At 44.2% G+C, this 25656-nt stretch overlaps 1 protein-coding gene across 33 annotated transcripts in view; it reads left to right on the top strand.

Annotated features, from left to right (window-relative positions):
* Window positions 1-25656, top strand: part of SCML4 (Scm polycomb group protein like 4) — a 120169-nt gene that overhangs the window by 73641 nt on the left and 20872 nt on the right. For 27 of the 33 annotated variants that reach the window (XR_002521684.2, XR_002521683.2, XR_002521687.2 and 24 more), the window contains 4 exons: window positions 281-410; window positions 3211-3411; window positions 4991-5185; window positions 17889-18071. Coding sequence is in view for 28 of the 33 variants with exons in the window: in XM_021937681.2 (XP_021793373.1) it covers window positions 281-410; window positions 3211-3411; window positions 4991-5185; window positions 17889-18071 (709 nt within the window). In the remaining 5 variants the exon portion in view is untranslated. The remainder of the gene's footprint in view (window positions 1-280; window positions 411-3210; window positions 3412-4990; window positions 5186-17888; window positions 18072-25656) is intronic. The other 6 variants (XM_009205783.4, XM_021937684.2, XM_021937672.2 and 3 more) reach the window with 1 other exon arrangement.

Genomic DNA, 25656 nt, shown 5'->3' with positions numbered 1-25656 from the left:
CTCTTTGCACCTCTGTGTGCTCCTGCACTCACTGCCTGACACTGTCACTTCCTGGGTGGCTCCTCTGTAAGGGTGGGATGAGAGGTAATCTCTGAGTGTGACCCCAAATATGAATCCTGAGCATGAACTTGAATCTGCAACTCAGGCCCCGAAGCTGCAGGATGGAAAGACATGAAAGCATAATTGAGCAGCAACGGTTAACTGCTGTCTAGGACAGAATCTGGAAGGGTATAGAGAACATTGCCAGATTCTCATTGACCAAATGGGCTCTCTCTTCCAGATCAAGTCTCGGGTTCTCATGACTCCCTTAGCCCTCTCACCTCCACGGAGTACCCCAGAGCCTGACCTCAGCTCCATCCCTCAGGACGCAGCCACGGTCCCCAGCTTGGCGGCCCCACAGGCTCTCACAGGTAGGTCAGCAGAATGAACTCCAAGGCTGTGATGGTCTGTAGAGAACAGGGCAGCCACCATCTAATCGTTACTTTGTAGATTAAAGAGTTGTTGCTGAGATGCCTCACATTAGGGATTTAGTGTGCTAGCCAGACAGCAGACAGGATGACCAGAGTCTCTGAGAGCACCAGTTTACATGTCCCACAGCTTGGATTATTTAAAACTTGGTTTTCAGTGCAGCTTGGGTGTAGGTGGTTGTTTTGGTTGGAGGGAGGTGGATGGCAGGGGGACACAGAGTGGCCAGATGTTTCTTTTCAGAGCCAGGTTCCACTGATCCGTTGCACTGATCTAAGCCTGCTCACCTTAAACAGTGCTCTGGTCCCTGTGTTTGCTCTTCCAGATTTCCTAAGGATCCCATTCTCCCTTAGTCTGACACACTACCCTCCAACCCAGTCAGGGTAGCAGGTATCCCAATCTCTGTCTCTGGTGGGGCATCCACCAACTTACAGTTTCATCATAATAGTAATGACAATCTGATGGTGTCTCTCTCTCACACACACACACATGCATGCACACACACACATACGCACGCACACACACACAAAGAGAATCCCCCTATGTCACAACCCCAGCCCCTCTCCCATCCCATTTAAATCCCTTCAGTAGCTCTCGTTGCTTTTAGATGAAGCCCAGACTTGTCAATCTGGCCGACAAGGCCCTGCAGGCTCCATCCTGTGGTTCACCCTACTGCTCTTCTCTCAGTCCCCAGGACTGGCCACAGGGTCTTAGCATATTCTCTCCCTCCATCTGGAGTGATCATCCCTTTGGGCCACCCTATTCCTCCCTTATATCTCAGATCAGGCATACTTTGTTCCAGAAAGTCCTCACGAACTTTCCTGCCAGGGTCCCCCAGATGGGCTCTCCTAGCCCCTCCCCATGTTTCTCACAGCCACAGTTTCACATGGTCTCACGTCAGCTCATGGGATGATCTGAATAGGCCAGCTTCCCCCACTGGGACATATGCTCTGTGAAGGCAAGGACTGCTTCATTTTGTTCAAGCTTTCTTTGTAGGGCGTAGCATAGTGCCTGCATGAAGGTCTTTTATTAGTTAGATTTTTCTTATCACCTGGGATGAGACCTGGACTCTACCAGAGTGTCTTCCAAAAGACCTGATCCAAATTCCTGTTGCATCACTGGCTACAGTGTTTGAGCAGTCGTCTAACTTCTTTAAGCCTCAGTTTCTTCATTAGTAAAGCAGTAATAATACCACCCAACCCACATGCTTGTCTTGAGACTATAGTAGGTGCTAAAAAAAAAAAAAACTATTTCTCCACCTTCGCTGTTACTACTTAGTCTTTCCAAAATACCATTGGTCTCCTCTTAAAGTCCCTCTTCAACACTCCTTTGCACCAGTGGCCTCTAAGGTAAGACGCTTATGGGAGGATGATGGGGATTGAGAGGGCAGATACACAAGAGGGGTCATTAATGTATGGAAGACAATGTAACACCTACTATTCCTATTCATCTTATCTCATCCTTTTACAATTTCTATTTCTTGGATACATTTTACAATGTATACAATACTTATTAGACAATGCTGTACCATGTCATTGAAAGTGAAGGAAATAACTTTTGGGTCTTATTTCCAAGTTTTGGGTAGTTTTTTCTCAAGAGGTCGGCCAGGGCACCCTTCACCTATTAAGGAGTCTGACCTGATGTCTGGGACAATGAAAAATCTTTAAGCAAACAGTCCAAAGACAGGCTGACCAGTTTGGCAACTGTTACCAAATTACAGGTGGTATAGGTAGTTGGGGATTGGAATTTATTCATTGTCATAGAATAGAATGAAGTTGAACTTGTATAAACTAGGTCTGAATCCCTCACCCAACAGACCGAGCTAATTTTACTGATGATAACTAACTCTTTGGGCAATCTTCTCTGTACAAAATGTTTGGGCTAAAAAAGGATTTGTATTTCTTTTTCTCTTTAATTGCAAAATTCATAAAGACTCCACTTCATTTACTGAAGTCTATCATATATGAAAACCAGTTTTGTAGACATTCTAACATTTTTGTGTTTGTATGTAATATTATATAAACAACATTTATATAATATTATATTATATAAATTAGATACTTTCCTGTGAAAAATTCACACCATACATTAATACAGTTAAGAATGTATATAACCTATAAATAAATAAACATGGTTTGGGACATGTGCCCCCCAATTTTTTATCAGTGGGGTCTATTACCCTAAAAGTGTAGAGACCATTGACTGGGTTCACCTAAATGGGTTGCTGAATGTTTATTTTCTCTGAGATTGTAACTAGCACTGTCTGTAGAGCTTTGTTCAATACATAGTCTCTGGAGTGATCAGTGTCATCGTGATTTTTTGGTTCGTAGACGGTTAACAAAGAAATGGCGAAAACTGTCTATAGCTTGACAGCTCCTTTGGAGGAGGTAGAGGAGGTTTTGTATGTGTACTTTCCCAGCATGGAAATACCTGTATACACACGGTCCGTGTGGGCCACCATAATGGTCTTTAATTCAGAGTTCAGTAGATCAGAGTGGACCCACCTATCCAACTGTTTCCAGCCAAGAAAGTCCCCGAGTTCAGGCCCTGGCACTTGGGGCGTCTAACTCTTTTGCCTCTTTTACTTCTTAAGTTGGGAAGAATCCACCCCACTTTTGCCCTTTCCAGCTTTCCCAAGGCCAGGGCCAAAGGGGCATGGCTGAGGCATCCCCCATGTACACAGAGGCCTCCAGCTGGCCTGATGCGTGCCTGATGCCAAGGGCTTTGTGGCCTCTGTCTCCGCAGTCTGCCTCTACATCAACAAGCAGGCCAATGCGGGGCCCTACCTGGAGAGGAGGAAGGTGCAGCAGCTCCCGGAGCATTTCGGGCCTGAGCGGCCGTCGGCGGTGCTGCAGCAGGCCGTCCAAGCCTGCATCGACTGCGCGCACCAGCAGAAGCTGGTCTTCTCCCTGGTCAAGCAGGGCTACGGTGGAGAGATGGTGTCAGGTAAGGCCTGGGTTAGGTTGCACGAGGAGGCCATGGGTGTCTTTCTGCAGAGGAAGCAGCCATACTCAGGCCTGGGGACAGCGGGTGTGGCCAGGGTCTGTCCTACCTCTGTCCTACGTCTGCTGGGCTCCTGGGGCCTTTATGAGCCTGTGAGCTGAAAGCCTCTCTCAGGGCTCAAGGAGAGGATGATTCCACGCCTGGGTAAGAAGACTGGATTTCTGATCCTCATCTTGGCTCTTCTCCTTCTCCCACTTCCCACTTCCAACCCTTTGTGGGTTTTTTTGTTTGTTATGTTTTGTTTTGTTTTGTTTTTCTCCACTTCAAAATATTTTTTGCTCCACTTCAAAATATATCCAGAGTCCAACCACCTTTCACCACCCACAGCAAACCTCTCTGGTTCTTTAAAAATCTAAGTCAGATCATGTCCCTCCTCTGCCCTAAAGCCTCCAATGTCTCCCATGTCACTCCAAGTAAAAGCCCAAGTCCTTACAAAATCCCGCAGGCCCTGTGTGACCTGGCCCTGGCTACCTCTTTAATCTCTTGGTTATTTCTCTCTTGTTCCCCATTCTGTTCTGGCCGAGATGACCTCACGGATGTCCTTTAGGCTCTACTCAAATGCCACTGTATCAAAGAATCCTTTTCTGACCCCTTGTCTAATATATCAGCCCTTGTCACTCTCCGTTTGCTTATTTATTTATTTATTTATTTATTTATTTATTTATTTATTTATTTTGAGACAGGGTCTCACTCTGTCGCCTAGGCTAGAGTGCGGTGGCACTATCACGGCTCACTGCAGCCTCGATCTTCTGGGCTCAAGCAATCTCCTGACCTCAGTCCTGCAAGTGACTGGGATTACAGGAGCATGCCACCAAGTCTGGCTAATTTTTTACAATTTTTTGTAGAGATGAAGGCCTCACTATGTTACCTAGGCTGGTCTTGAACTCCTGAGCTCATGCGATCCACCTGCCTCCCAAATGCTGGGATTACAGGCGTGAGACATCACACCTGGCCTCTTTGTACTTCTGTACTCTGCTCCATTCCTTTTTCATAGCACTTACCACCATGCAGGGCAGTGGGGAAACATCATGGTTTCAACTCCATCTCAGGGCATGTCTTGTTATTCAAGATCCTTCAGAGTCAGAGAAATCCCTTCTTCCATGGTCACAGCCCGCCTCCAGTTTTATCCCCTGATGTGATGTGATAGAAAGGGTACTTCACCTCTGTGGTCCCAAAAAACCCATAACCCTAGTCTAATCATGAGAAAAACAGACAAATCCGAACAGAGGGACATTTTACCCTGAGCAGTACTCTTCAAAGCTGTTAGAGTGATGAAAAACAAGGCAAGACTAAGAAACAGTCAGATCAAGGAGACGAAGAAGATGTGACAACTAAATGCATGTGATCTCCTGGGTGGGATCACGACCAGAAACAGGACATTGTGAACAAACAGGTGAAATCCAAATACAGCCTGCTTAGCAACAAAACAAAACTGAACAAATGAAAAATCCTCACCAGGGCCAATTGACTTGAGGTTTTCTCCAGTGCCCGGCTCTAAGCTGCCTTCTCTCTGATTTTCCAGTCTCAGCTTCCTTTGATGGCAAACAGCACCTGCGGAGCCTGCCTGTGGTGAACAGCGTCGGCTATGTCCTCCGCTTCCTTGCCAAGCTGTGCCGAAGCCTCCTGTGCGACGACCTCTTCAGCCACCAGCCCTTCCCCAGGGGCTGCAGTGCCTCTGAGAAAGTTCAGGAGAAAGAGGAAGGGAGGATGGAATCAGGTAGGCCTCGTCCTGCTTACCCCACCTGCAGGGACACCTCCCTGTCCCAGGTGTCTCTGCTCTTCCACTACGGAGGTAGCCATTGTAGCTCCTGGGAATTCTGCCACTGGAGCCCTATGGGCTGCCTGTCTGGGTGCCTGGGAAGCATTTGAAGCTGGCTGGGACAAAGGGGTGCCTGGACAGTCCCCACCCTAGGCTGCAGAGGGAAGTGGTCCCTCCAGCTATGAAGAGCTGACATTATAACTTTTAGGTCTATGTTATTAGAATTTAGACAATGAGACCACATCACAACATATATAACAAATAAGTTTCTTCACTCTCCTCTAATTGAAACTCTGGGCATTTGTCATTTTTGAGTAGTTGCAGGACTACAAAACTAAGGAACTCATCCCAAAGAAACTAGGGCTGTAGAACTGATGATGTTGGTCCTGCCTGGGAGTCTCAGATGCCTAGCCATATGAATTAAAGGTGCAACAAAGTGTCTATTATTGCAGGGATTTGACTGGGCCATATATTAAATATGTCTTCTAGCAAAGGTTAGTGTTCCTTTCTCATCACAAGATAGAAAGTGGCCTAGGGGTTGAGCACCTGTTTGTACCATTAGCCACAGAGTAGCTCAGGATGGAAAAGTGGCCCTTGGGGAGGGCAGCAAGGCCACATGGGCATACATAATGCAGTGTTGTCTACCCAAGGGGCTAGATACCAATAAGGAGTGCTCCTTCTCCACTGAGCAGTCCTGAGTTATAGGTCTGCAAAGAGGTGAAGGTGAATCTCAGGGATGGGTAGAAATGTTGCCTTTTTTCTTTCTCCGAACACAGAGTTGTTGGTATTTGAAAAGCACACAGGCAGTACAACTGGAATCCAGTTATTATGTTAGTCTGCAAACATTTGGTGAACCCTCTTCTGTTCCAAGCACTGTGTGAGACCCTGCCTTGGATGAGTCAAATGCATGAGCTTAGGAAAGTTTTTGAGAAATAGAGTAACTGTTACAAATAATAAAAACCAGATACATCTGCAGGTATGTGCTCACAGACAGGTTTAGCACATTCAACAAAAGGATACTTATCATAAGAGAAGCTATGTCTCCAACTCAAGGGGACAGCAGGGAAGGATAAATTTAGATTCTCAGCATAGCTTTTCTTGGATACTATCAAAATCTTTCCTACAATTTTGCTTTTATCTCTCTGAGTCCTGGGAAACAGGAAGAAATTTGGCCTCTACAAAGGAAGGCACCTAATTAAATATGGTTGGTGTGACCAGATGCTATTTACTTTTATGTTTTTCTTGATGTCTCTATATATGTGAGCTTGGAGAAGTCTCATCTCTCTCTGGGCCTAGGTTTCCTATCGGTAAATGAGAGGTTAGAGTTGCTGATATAGAATGTTCTTCTGGTTCCGACAGTCTATGAATCTGGCCTCGCCTGTAAACCCTAGTTGACTCACAAACATATTCTTAAGCTATTTATCTTCTAGTGAGTGTTGCAATGAGAAAAGCAGAATCGTGTGATTTCACTTCTCAGATGCTTGCCTCATTGTTACATGGAACACACAATGACCTATGGGACATCATCATAAAGCAACATAACCCATGTCTCCCATTGTCCTCTAAGCGTATCCTGTGGGACTCGTTCTTCCCCGACTACGGATGAAATTCAGGACAAATATTGGCTTTTCTGGCTCCTTTCAGGTTATAAAATGTTCTCTAGTCAATAATTGATATGTCCAGGTCAGGGTGATAATTGAACTTTATTCTTAGTGAATCTATTATAGGTTTTTACATGTGGTTGCCATGCAGCTTATAAAAAATATGCTACAGATATAAAAAGTTATTTTAAAGAAATTACAACTTATTTTAGATCACACAGACAAGAATAGAAACGAGGAAGAAATGAAAAAACAATCCTGCCGTTTAACTCCATCCCCCCCTACATTTTGACTTTTAATTGCCTCTATTTATATGTTTTGATATTACCTATCTCCTAAGAGATTGTTCTAGCTATTATCGCTTTTAATAGCTTTGTCTTTTGGGCTTCATACTAGCTTTATAAGTGGATTATACACAGCAATTACAGTATTAGAGTGTTCTGGGTTTGTCCGTGTACGTAATGGTACCAACAGGCTTTGTACCTGTAGTGTTTTTTTCTTTCACATTGAAAAACTCCCTTTAGCATTTCCTGTAAGATGCCTATGATGGTGGTGAATTCTCTCTGCTTTTGTTTGTCTGGGAGAAACTTTATTTACCCTTCATATTTGAAGGATAACTGCTTGATACAATAGTGTTGGATAACAGTTTTATTTTCTTTTAGTACATTGAAAACGCTGTTCCATTCCCTCCTGGCCTATATGGTTTCCATTGAGAAGTCTGTTGCCAGATGAATTGGGGTTCCTTCAAATGTCATTTGCTTCTTTTTTGTTGCTGCTTTTAGGATTCTCTCTTTGTCCTTGGCCTTTGAGAGTTTGATGATTATAATATATGCCTTGGGGTGGTTTTATTTGTTGGAATCTGTTTGGTGTTCTCTGCCCTTTCTATACATGGATATTTAGATCCTTCTCATGTTTTGGAAAGTTTTCTGTTATTATTTATTTGAGTGAGCTCCCTACCCCTTGTTCTTGCTCGACTCCCTCTTGAACACTAATAATTCTTAGATTTTGTCTTTTGAGGTAATTTTGTGTATCCTAAGTGATCTTCATTGATTCTCATCCCTTTTCCTTTTTTCTCTTTTGACCGTATTTCCAAATAATCTATCTTCGAGGTCACTAATTATTTCCTTTGCTTGATCTACTTCACTATTGAGAGTCTCTAATAATTTTTTTAGTTCAGCAAATGTATTTCTTAGTTGGAAGATTTCTGTTTGATTTTTGTAATTATTTCAATCTCTTTGTTAAATTTCTCTAATATATTTCTGAATTGCTTTTCTGTGTTATCTTGGAGATCAGTGAGTTTCCTTTAAACTACTATTTTGAATTCTTGGTCAGAGAGTTCACATATTACCATCTTATTAGGGTCAGTTTCTGGTCCCTTGCCTTGCCCATTTGGGGAGATCATGGTTTCCTGTTGGCCGTTGTTTCTTGTGGATATGTCTATGTCTTTGCATAGAAGGAATATTTATTTCAGTCTTCTCTGACTTGGCTTTTATTGGATATATTTGTTTATAGGTTCTTTACTGCTACGTCACTGTCTTTCGTTTTTTGGCTCTACATGGCACCTTAAAAGCATTAGTGATTGATGGAAGCACTGCCCTTTCCAAATGCAGGAGGTCCCAAAAAGGTATATCCCAGCAGTGTGGGAAGGCTGGCTAGTGGGGAGTGCCCAGGGGATCTGTGGGACAAACCTCCTACTATGTGGTACTGCTTAACAGCCACGCTGATTTGAAATCTCCCTTGGGCAAGTAACTAAGAAGAGTTTCCAGGGCTGGGGATGGTAATTCCACCTCCCTGCTTTGTCTTTGGCTGTCCTCAGGGATATTTCTCCCTTCGGGCACTCTCAATGCTTCCTATGGATTAAGGCAAGGACAGGCCTCCTGCCATGGAAACCAAGATGGTGTGAAAGCTGGTTGTCTACCTTGATCTTACTTTTTCCAGTGTAGAAACAGTGAATTGGGAGAAATTTTTTTTCATGCTTGGTGCTAAGCAGATGGAGGGAGGAACATGAACGTGGAAGTCAGATTCTCTTACCCTCTGCTCAGAGTTTTTTCACTTCTCTGTGGCCCCAAGCACTGTCTCCTCTTCATATTTGAGTTCTGGGATATTTCTGGTTATAATCTCAGTGCTGTATATTTGTTTTTTATTTTCTGTGATGGGGAGTGAAGCCAGCTAGATTCTATGCCACCAGTTTGGAACTTGAAGTCTGCCTCGGAACTTTCAGTTTCACTCAAAGACATAATGACTGCCCCATGCCCAGCTCAGGCTTGCTTCAGGCCAGTTGCCTGCAGCATTAAGAAGGGCATGGTTGGCTTCTCTCCCAACCGTCCCCCTTATGTTATTGCCTCCTCCCATAGCTCGCTAACCTTGATGGTGGAACCCTTCACAGTGGATGGGGGAAGGAGGAGACCTAAAAGGCAGGGGAGTTTGTATGTGATGAATCTTGCTATGAGTTGGCATTGTGCTCTCTGCTTCTAACTGATGTTTAAAGCTGATTCTTCATCCTGTGGGCTTTTATGTGTATTCTTTGGTGACACTACCATCTCTCACCTGCACTTGCATTGGCATGGACAAATGCAACTCTTCTCTAGCTGGTCATTTACAATTCTTTCCACAGTCCAAGGCCTCTGGGGGTAAATCTCTAGATTCAGCTGAAGCCCTCTCGCGCCTCCAGACTGTCCTGTGAAAAGGATCTAAGATGATCCTGCTGCAGATCTATGTCTTCTGATGGCCCACGTCTGGTCCTTGAGAAACACTCACACATCCTCTGAGCAAACAAATTCTGGATGTATTGGTTGATCCCTCCAGACACCTCTCCTTTGCTCTGCCAGCCAACAGCCATCTTTTAGAGCTTGTCTCTCAAGCTCCAGAGGACAGATCTCAAGCTATTCATGTGTTCACACTGAAGCCATACACCGGATTGTTTTCTCCAAAATTTCTCTTCTAGTTAACCTGTTTCTCTGCCTCTACAACCTCGTTTGCAGGATGGTTGTGGGTAGTCATCTATTGGTATAAAACTGGCTTTCCACCATCTCTTTTTGCAAGACCCGCAGGGTGGTCTCACACTTTACTATGGTATATGGTGTCTATTGTCTTGCAGCTCAGCTAAAATTTAACCTAAAATAGTTTCCTTTTAACATTTTATTCCAGGAGGATGACAGCCTTCCTTCCTAGAAGCTAATGTCTCCAGTTGAAAGCTAGTTTTCCTCTCAGTTAGCTGGGAGGCTTGGAAGTAATGACCCCAGTTGTACTCGAGCCCTTTCCCAGCTCATAACTACTTTGAAGAAATAAATTGCTCTAAATTATCCGACCTTGTGGCACTGATTTCTCAGCAGAGCTGAGTGCTGTGAATTTGGTTTGCCAGGGAGCCTTGGGGAAAGTGGAGGCAGCAGCGATGGCATGGTATGCTCTGAGCAGTACCCTCACCCTACAGGTCTTTCCCAGCCCTACAATGACACCATTAGGGAGTTTGCCTTTAGAGTAAGATGTTGTCTCTTTAAGATCGCCTTGTCAAAGTTCCTTTAAACAACATGTTAAGTTACTAGTATGTTAGAGGATGAATTAGTTTATCATCCGTTTTCTCACCATTGTGATAAGAAAGGCATATGCATTTGTATGAGGGAAGGGTGAAGGTTTTTTTTTTTAATTTGAGGCTCCATACATCCATAGGACCACATTGTTCCTGAACAAGATTGTAAGGTCATGGGCTTATCTGAATCAGGACAATGCCTGGTTCTACTTGGCCCCAGGGTTGCTCTGTTCAAGTTGAAGAGCTCCAGGATTGGTGTCATGCACCTAAAGGGCTTGTTAACACTCACTGGAAAATTTCCAGAAGACAGTTAATCAGATGATAACAAGATGCAAAGCCATGACAGCTAAGGAATTATGGAAGGAACTGGGATGTTTTTGGAAGAAAAAAAGAGAAGATTTGGGAAAGATATGATTTTATGTTCCATGTATGACAGCAGGTCAGGTGGCTTTGTTCTCTGTGGTCCTGAAGAACAGAACTGAGACTAAATAAGGTCTTGTCCCTCAAACTCTGGTCAGGGGCATTGCTGTCACCCACCAAAGGCAAAAAACTCAGTGGCCCTCCCAGACTTTCAAACAACAGATCCCCAGGTGTTTTGAAGACACATTAGAGAAGCATAGATTTAAGGAACACTCTCCCAGGTAGAGAACTTGGCAGTTAAATAAGCAGATGGAACTCTCGGAAGATAGTTCCCTCGGGAGTCAGGTGAAGTTGACATTGTAAAGAGATTTGAAATGTCAAAGACACTCAGAACTTGAAGGGGCTGCTTGGGAGGTAGGTGATAATGATCTCCCCATTGTTGGTGACAAATATGTGTGACTTGTTAGGGTCATTAGTGGGAATGTTGGCCACCCAGAGGAGTAGGAGCAAGATGTCCTCCCTGGTCCCTTACAGGCTGACAGTTCCAGGCTGGAGGTGGCAGAGAACAGCCCTGTACAGCAGGAGGGCAGGTTACCCTCAAAGCATTAGCAAGGGCCTCCCAGAGGTGAAGGTATGGACACCAGGACAAAGTGGCTGTATTAGAAGCAAGACCTCTTCCCCTGAAGAAGAGGGAGGGCTTCTTCCACACCTCTTCCTCAGACCTTTGAAATATAAACTCTCACTTCTTTTTTTTTTGAGGTGGTGTCTGGCTCTGTTGCCCAGGCTGGAGTGCAGGGGTGTGAACTCGGTTCACTGCAATCTCCACTTCCCGGGTTTGAGCAATTCTCCAGCCTCAGCCTCCGAAGTAGCTGGGATTACAGGTGTGCGCCACCACACCTGGCTAATTTTTGTATTTTTAGTAGAGACGGGATTTCGACATGTTGCCCAGGCTGGTCTCGACCTCCTCGGCCTCCCGAAGTTATAAACTCCCTTTTCAAATGATCTTTTTCCTGTGCTTAGGGAAAATCAGCCTTCAGGCTTCCCCACTGCCTGAATTCAGGCTGGAGGTTAGAGTTCTTGGCTTGAGACCAGGAACTTAGTTATTTCCTTCCAATTCTATTAGCTGACATCTGAATGTGGTTTGTGCTTGAGGAAGTAACACAGCTCCCTGGGCGCTTTAGGAGAATGGAGGCAGAAAGATGGATTTGATGTCTCTGTCAGAAGTCATGAGATGACCATGGGGAAAATGTTATCTTGCCTTTGAGTGTTAAAATTTTAAAAGACCCGAGTATAAATATGCTTTAGCCAGTGCTTCTCAAACTTTAATGTGCAGAGACCACCTGAGCATGTTGCTAAAATTCAGATTTTGATTCAGTAAAGTTGGGGTGGGCCCTGAAAGCCTGCATTTCTTTTTTGAAAAAAAATTAATTAAGCTAAATTCAATTTTGTATTTGTACAAGTTTGTGGGGTACAAATGTAATTTTGTTACATGCATAGATTGCACAGTGCTGAAGGTAGGGCTTTTAGGGCACCTGTCACCCAAATAATGTACATTGTACCCATTACATAACTCTCCTCTTCCCTCCCACCTGCTCACCATTACCAGCCTGCATTGTCTATCATTCCACAAGACAGTCTGCCTTTTGACAGGTGCCCAAGTGGTACTGGTGCTGCTGATACTGGTGCAGCTGATAGGGCGGGGACCACACTCAGAGTGATAGAGTGTGGGTGAGCTGGCAGAGCCCTGCTCACACAGAGAAACTTATTCCAAGTTTTCAGTACAGTAAGTCTGTCTGTGCTAAGATGGTTCTTCTCTCCTACAAGTGTTGCCCCTGAAGATGATCCAGTGTCCAGTGGAGGTGTCTCGTGGGCTGGAAAGGAAGAGAAGGGCATGAAGAGCAGAGTGGTTGGATTGAGGTGGCACTTGTATAAATCCAGAGGAGAAAGACAAGGCTTGCATATCTGGGGAAGAGGGTGAAAGATAGGAAAGAATGATGACAAATTAACAAACAAATTTCTCCCCATGGCCAGCAAGCACTGAAGCATGGTCTCTGGTGCCTTTCAACCTTCCCCAACCCCAGGAAGATGTCCCTCTGTTCTCCCCAGATCCTTATTTCCACGTCCACAATGGCATTTGATTCTGCTTTATATTGCAGGACTCTGCGTCCAGATCTCATTTTCCTGCTAGATAGGCCTGGGGGTCCCCAGCAGAGCCTGAAACACAGCAAATATGCAGTAAATACCTACTGACTTGAATTCTATGCAACACGACAGAACAAATTGTCTGCTTACCAAGAGTAGGAGATCTTTGGAAACCACAAATGTGAGAGTTGAACTCTTCTGCAAGATCTAATTTAGTAGCTGGTTTCCTGCCTTTTGAAGGTTTAGCATAATGGGGACAGATTGTTTACTTTTGTTGAGTAGCTTCTTTCATATACAGATGGCAGGGGGTGGAAGATGAGAACGGACATTTATTCTTGAGGTTTACTGTTTCCTTCCTTGGCTGGTGGTCTTTGAGCAGGCACCAGAACACCCTCCCAGTAATAGTCACTCACAGTGTTCCGTTACGGTTGAACCTATACACTCAGCATTGAGAAATCAAACCTGCTTCCTTGCCCAACCACACATTTATCTAATAGAATAACATTACAGAGAATAACTATATAGAGAATATCTATCTTTATGAAAGATCATTTATTTTTAAAAGGGAACAGGGTTCATCAAGAGGCATGAGTTTCATTACATGGACCCATCCATTTAGTCAGTTGGCAGATAGTACCGAGCTCCCCTGTTTGTAATGCAGTGAGGTGCACAGGGCCCAGGTCACTTGTTCAGAGCCACACACACAGCAAGATAGCAGCAGAGAGGAAACTGAGAGCAGGTCTTCTCATCCCTGGCCCTTTGCTTTTCCTCTCCAGTCCTGCTGTCCATAAGACCTGTTATCCAGCACTGGCTGGGTGGGGTGTGCGTCCCTGTTTCTCAGCTCAGAGGGCGGACTGCACACAATAGATGTCCACAAGGGGCTTGTGGTACACCTGTGTTTCTTCTAGCAAAGATGTGAAAGAACAGAACAAACCCCAGCCCTCATTTAGCAAAATCAAGGAGGAAACTACACTCTAGGAAGATCAATTCTCTTCTCCTCCTGGGTTTCCTGCCTTTCCCACTCGGGATGTTTTCCCCATGTCCTTGTGCTCTGGCTACATCGGGGCTGGATGACAACCACGGGGCAGGCAGAGCCCATCATTCCAGCTGCCTGGAGAATTTCCTCATTTCTACAAAACCCACACAAGTAGCCTACTCCACCAGACAGTGTCAGAGTTTGATCTGTTGTTTGAATTAGTATGTGGAATGATGGTAGAAAAAGAAAAGAAAGGGGAAGTTCTTGATTCGTGGGTAAAGAGTTTCAGTTTTACAAGACGAGTTATGGAGATAGATGCTGGTGATGGTTATGCAACATTTTAATGTATTTAATATCACTAAGCTATATGCTTAGAAATGGTAAAGATGGTAATTTTCTTTTTTTTTTTTTTGAGACAAGGTTTTGTTCTGTCACCTAGGCTGGTGTACAGTGGCATGATCTCAGCTCACTGCAACCTCCACCTCCAGGGTTCACGTGATTCTCCTGCCTTAGCCTCCCAAGTAGCTGGGATTACAGGCACCCACCACCGCACCTGGCTAATTTTTGTATTTTTAGTAGAGACGGGGTTTTGCCATGTTGGCCAGGCTGGTCTTGAACTCCTCAGCTCAAGCAATTCACCTGCCTCAGCCTCTCAAAGTGCTGGGATTACAGGAGTGAGCCACTGTGTTCAGCCAAGATTTTATGTGATATGTATTTTACCACAATAAAAAAAATGAAGGAAAAAAAAAAAAAAACAGAGCTGGAATCCCCCCTCCCACAAAAACAGAAAGAAAGGAAAGGAATGAAGGGAGGTGAGTTCCTGCAGATGCCTTTGCACCTGCTTGTGTCCCAGTGCAGGCCACATGACTGGAGCATTGTGGAGCTGTGTTTGCTCTGTCACAACCAAGGGCCACATGAACAAATGAGTTCTCTCATTCTCAAGCTGAGCATTAGAAAGGGGGTCATTTGGAAGGAGAATAAACTATTGACAAGCTCTGGTCTTAAGAATACTTGCAGAACGTTTTGATGAAAAGGTTGAAAAAGAGTGTTGAGGCTGAGTGCGGTGGCTCATGCCTGTAATCCCAGCACTTTGGGAGGCCGAGGCGGGCGGATTGCTTGAGGCCAGGAGTTCAAGACTAGCCTGGCCAACATGGTGAAACCCCGTCTCTACTAAAAACACAAAACTTAGCCGGGTGTGGTGGCGGATGCCTATAATCCCAGCTACTCAGGAGGCTGAGGCAGGAGAACCACTTGAACCCAGGAGGTGGAGGTTGCAGTGAGCCAAGATCGTGCCACTGCACTCCAGCCTAGGTGACAGAGCATGATTCCTTCTCAAAAACAACAACAACAAACTAAAAAGCGTCCACAAGTTTTGTAGAAAATACAAAAGCCTTCATATTTTTCCTGACAGGGCCATAGAGGCCAAGCTAGAACCCTAACACCATGGAATAAGGAGTGTTCTCCAGGGCAGGATTCCTCATCCTAATTCTCCCTGTGTGCCTATGTAAGTTCATTTAGGAAAAACTTTATTATATTTTCAGTGACATCTTTCATTAAATTATGATATCTGTACCTATTTTAAAATATTGAACTAAAAGGGAACAATATAATCTCTTTTTTAAAGAAAGGGCCTCCAGAGAAAAGCCTGCATTTCATAGAATTTAAAATGGATTCTCTACTATGTCTAGCAATTGATTGGATCCCTTTGCATTGTAAGGCTCAGGTTCTCTTTCATGTCCTGTAGATACTGAGGAAGTTATTTACGCAATAACTATTAACCAATGAATGAATGTTCCAATTAAGTTGTTTTAATTGCCCAAGTTATCCTCAATATGAACTATTATAATATTGAGTCATGTTGACCCCTTTGATAAAATTTTGGTAGAAAGTAACTGTATTCAAACAAACAAACAAAAAGAAGTGAACACTCTTCTTACCTAAATCACAAATTATTTTGTGGATTAAAGATGCCAGCACCTGAGACTTGAGGAGCAGAATGATGCTGGCAGTAAACCCTTTATAGACTTTCTACTGTTTGGGGGTGTGGAGGAGAAAAAGAGCCTGAAAAAAAGAGGTCAAATGGACTCCTTCTTCCTAGAAGGCTGACCCCAGGAATCCTCTGAAAGACACCTCTACCTCTACCCTATGCCCTCTCTTCAAATGACAAAATCTACTGGAAATCTCCTGTGTTCCAAGAGGCGAACAGTCCTTCATGTGGCACCCCCACTCCTCGATTCTCTGTGAGCCATTACAACAGGCCAGATGGTGGGGGGTCTCCCGGCCTCTCTGTCAAACAGTTGTGTCTGTGTCCACTGCAGCAGATGTTCTGTGCTTCTGGTGAACCTGTCCAAAGAGGCTCCTGCCTCTGACAGAAGAGTAGGTCCGGGGGATGGGCCAGGCATCTAAGTAGATCCAAGGGGTTGGAAACCAAGTTCTCTGATTTACACCTAGAACAGCGGAAGCACAAGGACTGGTGGAAACAAAGGGACAGGGTATGTGAGATGCAGCCATTCGAGGCCTCCAGGACCTACACTGGTTGTGTTAGAGACCCCTTTTGGTTGTTCCCCTGGACCGCAACCCTGAGCCCCCGTGGCGGACCCTAAGGTACTACTATCTGCAGACTACCCCACCATTATCTGTTGTCCACGCATGAGAACTAGGGTTAGAATGGCAAACCATGCCAAGAGGAGCTGAAGCAGCTTGGGAAACCAGTAGGCTTCTAAGATGAACTTTATGAACTCTCTCCTAATAGTGGGTGCTTTCTGGGTTTCATTCATAAGCAACAAATCCTTTGCTAAAAAAACTGCAACAAACAAACATAAACTCCCTGGCAGAGAAGTGGGCAGATATTCTGTACCAGATATATCCTAGCTACTGCTGAGTTAATAATGACAACTTCCAATCTGGACATGCAGAATCAAGAGGAATGAAATAGCTTCCCTTTTTCTGTCCACATCAGTCATCTTTTGCTGTGTAATAAATTACCCCCAACACTTACGGGCTTAAAATAACATTTATGGTCTCACAGCTTCTGTGGGTCAGGGGGCCAGGTGCAGCCTGGACCACAGACCCTCTGGTTCTGAATCTCTCACAAGGCTGCATCTCAAACCTCAACTAGGGTAGGATCCACTTTTCCAGCTTTTTCACACGGTTGTCAGCAGGACTCAGTTTCCCTTGAGCTGTTGGTTTGTTGCCAGATGGGTCCCTTTGCAGAGCATCTCACAGCACAGCAACTTGCTCCACTAGAGTGAGCAGTGCTAGGAGTGCTATGAACCTCTCTCAAAGTTGAGCTGTCCATTTAGAAAGGAAACTTACAAGGTGTCCTCTATTCCAGGAACTTCAGCATTTTCCTGATGAAGGACCACTTTTAATTTCCCCAAGGTTCTACAAAAGACCAAAAAAAGTGTGGGGGCTGTGGAGGAAACAGCGTGACCACAGGAAGTCCCACCCACTTCACCTCCCCCAGGTCTCGGGAATTCTCATAAGCTTGGCGTGGAGGTTTGGCGAAGCTGCAAGATCACACGGAGGGTGGTATGGAACCTGCTCTCCTCCCGAGAGCACAGAAAGGGCACTCGTTATCCCAAACAGATGACTTTGGTCAAAAACGCCTTTGGTCAAAATTTCCAAAGGAGGAAATCAACGCCTAGGCTTAGAACAAAGTCTTAAGCAAACCGGAAACATCTGAGAGGATTAAAGAAGTTCAGGTGTCAGGCGTTAAAATGATGGTTGTTTGCTGCGCATCTCATTAGGGGGGAAAAAATAGAAATGTACTTAAATGGACCAGAGGGGAGTCATAAGGTTGATTCTCAGGGCTGAGTGATCTGAACTGCAGAGACAACCTTAGAGAGAAAATCCATACTGGCCAGAGACCAAGTTAATGGAAAATTTAATTGAAGCGAATGAATGCTCAGCCTCATAGGTAGTACGGCCCTGTGCCCTTTGAACCAGAAACGCTGGGCCAGGAGGCCACAGAGGGCCCTAAGGGAAAACTCCCTTATCTGCAAGAACAAGGGGCGGGACTGAGTTTGAGAAAAGAAAATCTGCAAACCTCCACAGGAGCCTCAGTGAAAGGCTGCACGCAGGGGAGGAAGCCTTCGGTTTCGGTCACCAGGAAGTCCCTTAGAGATTCACAGCAGAAGGCCCCTCTGCATCCCACAGCACCAAGCACGTGCTGGAAACCGGGGGTCCCCCAGAGGAGAGCGGGAGAGGCTGCCGGGTGGCGGAGACACAACCACCAAGGTAGGCACGGAAGCACCTGTGTCTGGGCTCTGAGTAAAAGAGGTGCAGCTGGCACAAGCACCTGCTACTGCTTCCTGCGCCTTCTCCCTCCTGCCCCTCTCCTTGCAGGTCTCCTTCTCCTGAACTCTGTAAGTGATGGCATCTGGTTAAGCAAAGAGGGGTAGCTGCTCCACAGCTCTACAAATCTGCCAGCTGCACTCCTGCCTTTTCCGGTCTGGGTTTCAGGGCTAGGGATCTCTGATGCTGCCGTCTCTGTCAGCAAGCTGAGCCAAACCGTTCACACGCAGAGCCCGCAGGACACTGACCATAGCCTGGGCAGGGTGTGTGTGGCCGGCGGGGCTGGGCAGACCTGCAAAGGGGTCAGGCGATCGATCCTGAGCAAGGCCAGGGCTCCCAGTCTGGAGGAAGGTGGCCGTGCTGATTGTGGAAAGCACTCACTCTGCAGCTGCTCCCTCAGCTGGGAAGACTGGTGTGGGAAGTGGGGGATGAGAAAGAGAGAGAGGGACAGACAGAACTGTTTAGCAATGACAAAGAATAGTGTCTAAGAGCAGATGTTTTGGTTCTTATTGCCTGAACAGGTATTATGTGAGAATAATTTTACATAGTGGAATTGTTGTGTTTCAGGACTTCATTTGGTTAGCGAATCCAAGTGAAATGCCTGTTTGATTTTTAAAAATAAAAGCAATAGTCCGAGCCCGCTGGGCTGTAAGTAGTTAGGTCTTATGTCCTAAGTGAGGAGAGAGCTGACGCTTGGTCAGGAGCATCTGTAGTTTTATACACAAGGTCTGGTTCGCCCTCCCTGCCACTCTGCTTTGGGACTTTCTCTTTCTCTCTCTGGCTCATGGCGTTCTCCTGCACCTCTTTCTCTTTCTGCTTCTCTCTTTGGAGGTTCTCTGTATTCCAGGGGCTCACACCTGACCCTCCAGGACTGCAGCAGAATTGGGCTGCACCGGAGTGTCCTGGAAGCCATGAATGCAGGGGCATTCCCCAACCCCATCTCCACCCCAGGCTTCAGCAGTGGGCAGGGAGCCAGGGAGGAATCCACACACCCTGGACTCAGAACCCTGAAGCTTTGTTCCCTAAACCGGAAGGCTTAGGCACAGTTCAGATTCTTATGCAAACAGGTATCCCTTGAGGCTTGACTGGCTTTACACGCCTCTAGAGTGTTCTTTGGCCTCCCTAATAGGCAGGCTTTATGCACAGTGGCTGGAGGGAACCATAGTCCACAAGCAGGTTTAGAGATGGTGAAAAAGGACCATCAGTCTGTCCTGAAAGCTCCCAGGACGCTAAACCTTGAAAATGTGGCAGATTTCTTTGATCGGGCCACATGTGCGTTTTCCTTTCTATTTAAGCATGCTCTTGTGACTGTGCAAAAGGCAGATTATTCTTTTTTTCTGGAGGAAAAGATTTAATTATTCATAAATGGCAACATTAGTCTCTTGGCTGGACACAGAGGGTTACAGAAGTGTGTAAAAAGTCACTCATTTACCTTGCTTTGTTTAGCTGGCATTCTCCACTGCAATTAAATGGCCTCACATAGGCTGGGTTGGAGCCTCTTGTTGATGAGTGGTGCCAGGGTAACAAGACAGCTTCTTTCAGGTGGAAAAGGATTTTGTACCACAGGAGGAAAAGACCATGAGTGCCTTCACCTGTGACTGCGGTCTGCCAGGAGTCTGTGTGCGGGAGTTAGATCCTCCAACAGGTTGGCTGGCCCCATCTCGTGTTTGCTCACCAGTCAGCCACAAAAGCGCTTGAAAAGTGGGGGTTCCCTCTCCAAGTACAGACTTGGTCCTTTCTTTTTACCAACTTTAAATATTGGATTTAGGTAACAAACATATGTCACAGTTCAGCTGAATTCTTAAGCTCCTAGAAGTTCTGCATACCTAGAATTCATCTGCCTGCATGTTGGATGACCTAACATGTTGGATAGTATAAAGAGTGTATGTCCAGCAGTCATGTGTTTTAACTGAAGCAAGAGGGATTGAGGCTAGATGTAAGGAGGAACTTTTAGGCAACGAGATTCATAGCACAATGGCCTCACTCTGAAAGAGATTGTGAAATCTCTTTGGGGAAGCTTTCAAATAAGAGACTCAGTTATCTACTGTCGTTTCTTTTCTAGACAACACCCTGCCTGAAGGGATAGGTTGGGGCTAGCTCAATGCATTCCAAATATTAATTTACCACCTTCACAATTTCTACTGTGTCTGAGTAACACTTATAGAACTGTCTACTCAAGATATTCCTTTACATTAACTCTTTTAACCTTAGCCATTAGTCAGCTTAAGCAATCATCCTGTGTCAGTGAAATCGTTGTTTGATGTGCTAATTGTATGTCGTGGATGTACACTGAAATACATGACAATAAAAAAACATTTACTGGTTGTTGTAGGCTGAATTGTATATGTTCAAATTCTAAGGTATCTGGAATCTTTTTTGGAAATGGGATCTTATTTGGAAATAGGATCTTTGCAGATGTACTCAAGTTAAAGGGAAGTCATACTGAATTAGGGCTCTAATCCCATGACTGGTGTCTTTAGAAGAAGGAAATCTGGACACAGATTGTGACACACAGGGAGAACACCACAGTGGAGTCTGTGGCCACAGACACAGTGTTCCATCACAGTGGAGACTGGAGCACTGTGTCTCCAGCCAAGGAACTCCAAAGATTGTCGGCCACCAGCGGAGGCTAGAGAGAGGCCAGGAGGGATTCTCCCCTAGAGTCCTGAGAGGGAGCCGGGTCCTGTGGACACCTTGATTTCAGACTGGTAGACTCCAAAACTATGGCAGAATACATTTCTGTTGTTTTAAACCATCCGGTTTGTTAGTTTCTGCAATCCTGCGAAGTGAATACATCCATGTGGTTCCCTGTCCCGCCAGTGGGACGCATTTAACATTTAGGGAAATGCTGGGCTGGGTGCTTGTGGACGTCCTTTTCCTTCCTGCCACCGAATGATGAGGGCCATCAATGCATCCATCACTTTTACGCTTAGCCGTGATGTGTCAGAAAACCCCTCTATAGAAAAGTGAGGAAAATGCAGTTTCAATCGGGTTTGAACAGATCTATTTAATCAATTCTGGAAGCCACTGCAGTGTGTGCATCTGAACGTGCTGTTCACTCGCAGCCACTTTGCAGAGCCACATCTGGGGCTTGGTGATTTGTCTTGACAGTTGTCCACCTGGGCAGACTTTGGAACGACCAGCACATCCTTTGCCTGGGTAGAAGGTATTGCTTGATGCCCTCCAAAGCCTGTTTTCCCTTCTGATTAATTCATTTGGATCATAGCCCAGAGGTTAGCTTTTATTACCTTTGGTCTCACCCATGGGCATCAGTAGTTTATTTATTTATTTTTATGTATTTATTTATTTTTGAGATGGAGTTTTGCTCTTGTTGCCCAGGCTGAAGTACAGTGGCGTGATCTTGGCTCACTGCAACCTCCATCTCCTGGGTTCAAGGGATTCTCCTGCCTCAGCCTCCCAAGTAGCTGGGATTACAGGTGCCCACCACAACACTCAGCTAATTTTGTATTTTTAGTAGAGATGGTTTTCACCTTGTTGGCCAGGCTGGTCTCGAACTCCCGACCTCCGGTGATCTGCCCACCTTGGCCTCCCAAAGTGCTGGTATTACAGGTGTGAGCCACCGCGCCTGGCCACCATCAGCAGTTTTAAAACCCATTCGGTGCATGTTCCCTTGTTCCCCATTCCCACACTTTGCCAATAAGGGATCTGCCATCTGCATTTGTATTTTCCAACTATAGTGCCAATCAGTGAATTATCTGCATTCTCTACCTTAGACTATCAGAACTATGTAGACATATTTAATTTAGACTTAAAGTGTTTCATAAACAGGATACTGTTTTTGTTAAATCTTTTTTCATTGTTTATCACAAATCTACATAAAGAATTTATATGTAAGCTCTTTATAATACCAATTTTAATGAGTCTTCTGTGTAACGGGAGCCTTACAGCTAACATTGGCTCAAATGTTTACTCAATAAATATTTATCAAGCACTTCCTCTATTCCAGGCATCATGCCAGATACTGCATGTAGCTTCCTCACATGTACCAAAGCACCTGACATGTGGGACACAAAAAGGATTGGTATCCCAGACTATGAGAACTTTCCAAAGAAAGGAATGTAATGGCGGCCTCACTGCTTGCTGGCTTTAGACTGTAGATAGTAGAAAGTCGATGCTCAGAACACGTGAGTTTTCCTTTCCCTCACTCCATTCAGAAAGCAGCCTAGTATATAGCTCCATAGCCAGCTCCTTTTTAGAATCTGCCTTCTGATGGCTTCTGACCCAGAGGGAGGAGATGCAGTGAGGCCATCAAGGCAAAGATGTAGCATTCCAGCATCCTGAAGACATCTCGCAGCACTTCATTAGCAGCACAGCATTCGGCACAGGGCATGCATACCCTTCGGCTGCTTAGGTTATGTGTGTCCTGGTGGCCAATGTGGTGTTTGTTACACCTGACTGCATATAATTCTTGAGAATATGTTCATAGCCTCATCTGAAAAGCACTGAACTTCTGCAAATGTCTTTTTTTAGAAAAATCTTTATTGAGATATAATTCGTATATCATACAATCCACCATTTAAGGTCCCATTTGGTGACTTTTAGTATATAGCTATGTGCAGCTATCAGCACAGTCAATTGTAGAATACTTTTATCACCTCAAAGAAACCTCCCACATACCCTTTAGCTGTCACCCACCTCCATACCCCAACCCCAATCCCTAAGCAACCATGAATCTACTTTCTGTCTGTACAGATTTGCCTTTCCTGGACATTTTATATAAATAGAATCATTTGATGTGGTCTTTTGTGGCTGGATTCTTTTACTTCTCATAGTATTTCAAGGACCACTCACACTGTAACAGGTATCAATCAGTACTTCATTCCTTTTCATGCACAAATAATATTTTGTTGTATGGATATAACACATTTTAAAAATTCATTCGTTGAAAGCCACTTGAGTTTCTTCCACTTTTTAGCTATTATGAATAGTGCTGCTGTAAACACTCATGTACAGATTTTTATGTAGACATTTGTTTTCATTTCTTTTTAGTACATACCTAGGAGTATAATTGCTGGTTCTTACGATAATTCTACTTTAAGCATTTGAGGAAGTACCAGGCTGTTTCCCAAAGTGGTTGCACCATTTTCTATTCCCACCAGCAGAGTGTGGGGGTTCTAATTTCTCTAGGGTATCACCAACACTTCTTATCTGACTCTTTGATTATCACCTTCCTAGTGGGTGTGAAGTGGTGACTCATTGTGGTTTCGATTTGATTCAACTCATGTGCCTACTGGCCATTTGTATATCTTTTTAAAGAAATGTTTATTCAAGTCCTTCATTTTAAAATCAGGTTGTCTTTTTACTTTTTATTGAACTAGAATAATTCTTCTTTTTTTAATTTTTTTGAGACGAAGTCTTGCTCTGTCGCCCATGCTGGAGTGCAGTGGCGCCATCTCGGCTCACTGCAAGCTCCGCCTCCCGGGTTCATGCCATTCTCCTGCCTCAGCCTCCTGAGTAGCTGGGACTACAGGTGCCCACCACCACGCCCAGCTAATTTTTTGTATTTTTAGTAGAGACAGGGTTTCACCGTGTTAGCCAGGATGGTCTCGATCTCCTGACCTCATGATCCACCTGCGTCAGCCTCCCAAAGTGCTGGTATTAGAGGCATGAGCCACCGCACCCATCCAAGCTAGAATAATTCTTAATACAGTCTAGTCCCTTATACAGGTTGGTTGTGTAAGTCTAGTCCCTTTTACAAGATATACAAGTCCCTGATCAAGTATATAATTTTCAGGTATTTTCCCCCAATTTGTGAGTTGTCTTTTCACTTTCTTGATGGTGTTTTTGTTTGTTTGTTTGTTTGTTTTGAGACCGGGTCTTGCTCCACTGCCCAGGCTGGAGTGCAGTGGTGTGATCTTGGCTCACTGTAACCTCTGCCCCCCAGGTTCAAGCAATTCTCATGCCTCAGCCTCCCAAGTAGCTGGGATTACAGGCTCGCATCACCACGCCCAGCTAATTTTTGTATTTTTAGTAGAGAGGGGGTTTCACTATGTTGGCCAAGCTGGTGTCGAACTCTTCATGTGATCCACCCACCTCTGCCTCCCAAAGTGCTGGGATTACAGGCATGATCCACTGTGCCCAGTGCAAAAGTGCAAAAGTTTTTAATTTTGATGAAGTCTAATTTATTTTATTTTATTATTTTATTGCTTGTGCTTTTGGTGTCAAATCTAAGAATATTTTGCCAAATCCAAGGTCACAAAGATTTACCCCCTATGTTTCTTTCTAACAGTTTTATAGTTTTTGCTCTTAAATTTATGTTTTTTATTCATTTTGAGTTAATTTTTATATATGGTGTGAGTAAGGGTTTTGCTTTAGTCTTTTACATGTGGATATCCAGTTGTCCTAGCACCATTTGCTGAAAAGACTTCTTTCTTCCATTGAATGGTCTTGGCACACTTGTGGAAATCAGCTGAACATATACACATGGATTTGTTTCTGGACTCTGAATTCCATTTCATTCATCTGTATACCTATCCAAATGCCAGAACCACACTGTCTTTTTTCCCTCTCCAATGGCATTGGTTTTATTTTTTAAAAACAATTTTTTAAATCAATGCATAATAGATGTATGTAATTTTAGGGTACATGTGATCATTTGATACATTCATATAATTTGTAAAGATCAAATTAGTGTACTGGGACATCCATCGCCTTAAATATTTGTCTTTATGGTATAACCATTTGAATTATTCTCTTCTAGCTATTTTGAAATGTTTAATAGATTGTTGTAAACTATAGTCATTCAAGTGATTTCTCAAACTCTAGGTCTTATTTCTTCTATAAAACCATATATTTGTACCTTTAATCAACTTCTCTTCATCCCCACTGACCTCTGCCCTTCCTGGCCTCTGGTAACCACCAATCTACTCCCTATTTCATGAGATCCACTTTTTTAGCTCCCACATATCAGTGAGAACATGTGATATTTGTCTTTCTGTGCCTGGCTTATTTCATTTAACATGATGAGCTCCCACATTGTCTTGATTATTGTTGCTTTGTACTAAATTTGGAATCAGGAAGTGTGAGCCTTCTACTTTGTTTTTGTTTTTCATGATGGCTTTGGCTATTCTGTGTCCCTTGCAATTCCATATGAGTTCTGGAATTAGCTTGTTATTTTCTACAGAGAAATCAGTGAAGATTCTGACAGGGATTGTGCTGAATCTGTAGATCAATTTGAGGGGAATTGCCACCCTGAAAATAAGCCTTCTGATCTATGAACATGAGATTTTTTTTTCCCATTTAGTTATATCTTCTTTAATTTCTTTCAACAATGTTTTGTAGTTTTCAGAGTTTGTTTGAACTTTTATTAAAGTTATTCCTTAGTATTTTATTTTATTCTTTTTCATACTATTATAAATGGAATTATTTTCAATTTTATTTTCTAATTGTTAATTGCAAATGTGTAGAAATACAATTGATTTTTGCACATTGATCTTGTATCCTTCAACCTTGCTGAACTATTTATTAGTTCCAACAGTGTTTTAAGTGGATTCCTTAAGATTTCGTA

This window comes from Papio anubis, chromosome 6, assembly GCF_008728515.1.
Source record: "Papio anubis isolate 15944 chromosome 6, Panubis1.0, whole genome shotgun sequence".
NCBI lineage: Eukaryota > Metazoa > Chordata > Mammalia > Primates > Cercopithecidae > Papio > Papio anubis.
The sequence above is the reverse complement of the archived record's forward strand: the minus strand, read 5'-3'. Positions and strand labels throughout refer to the sequence as shown.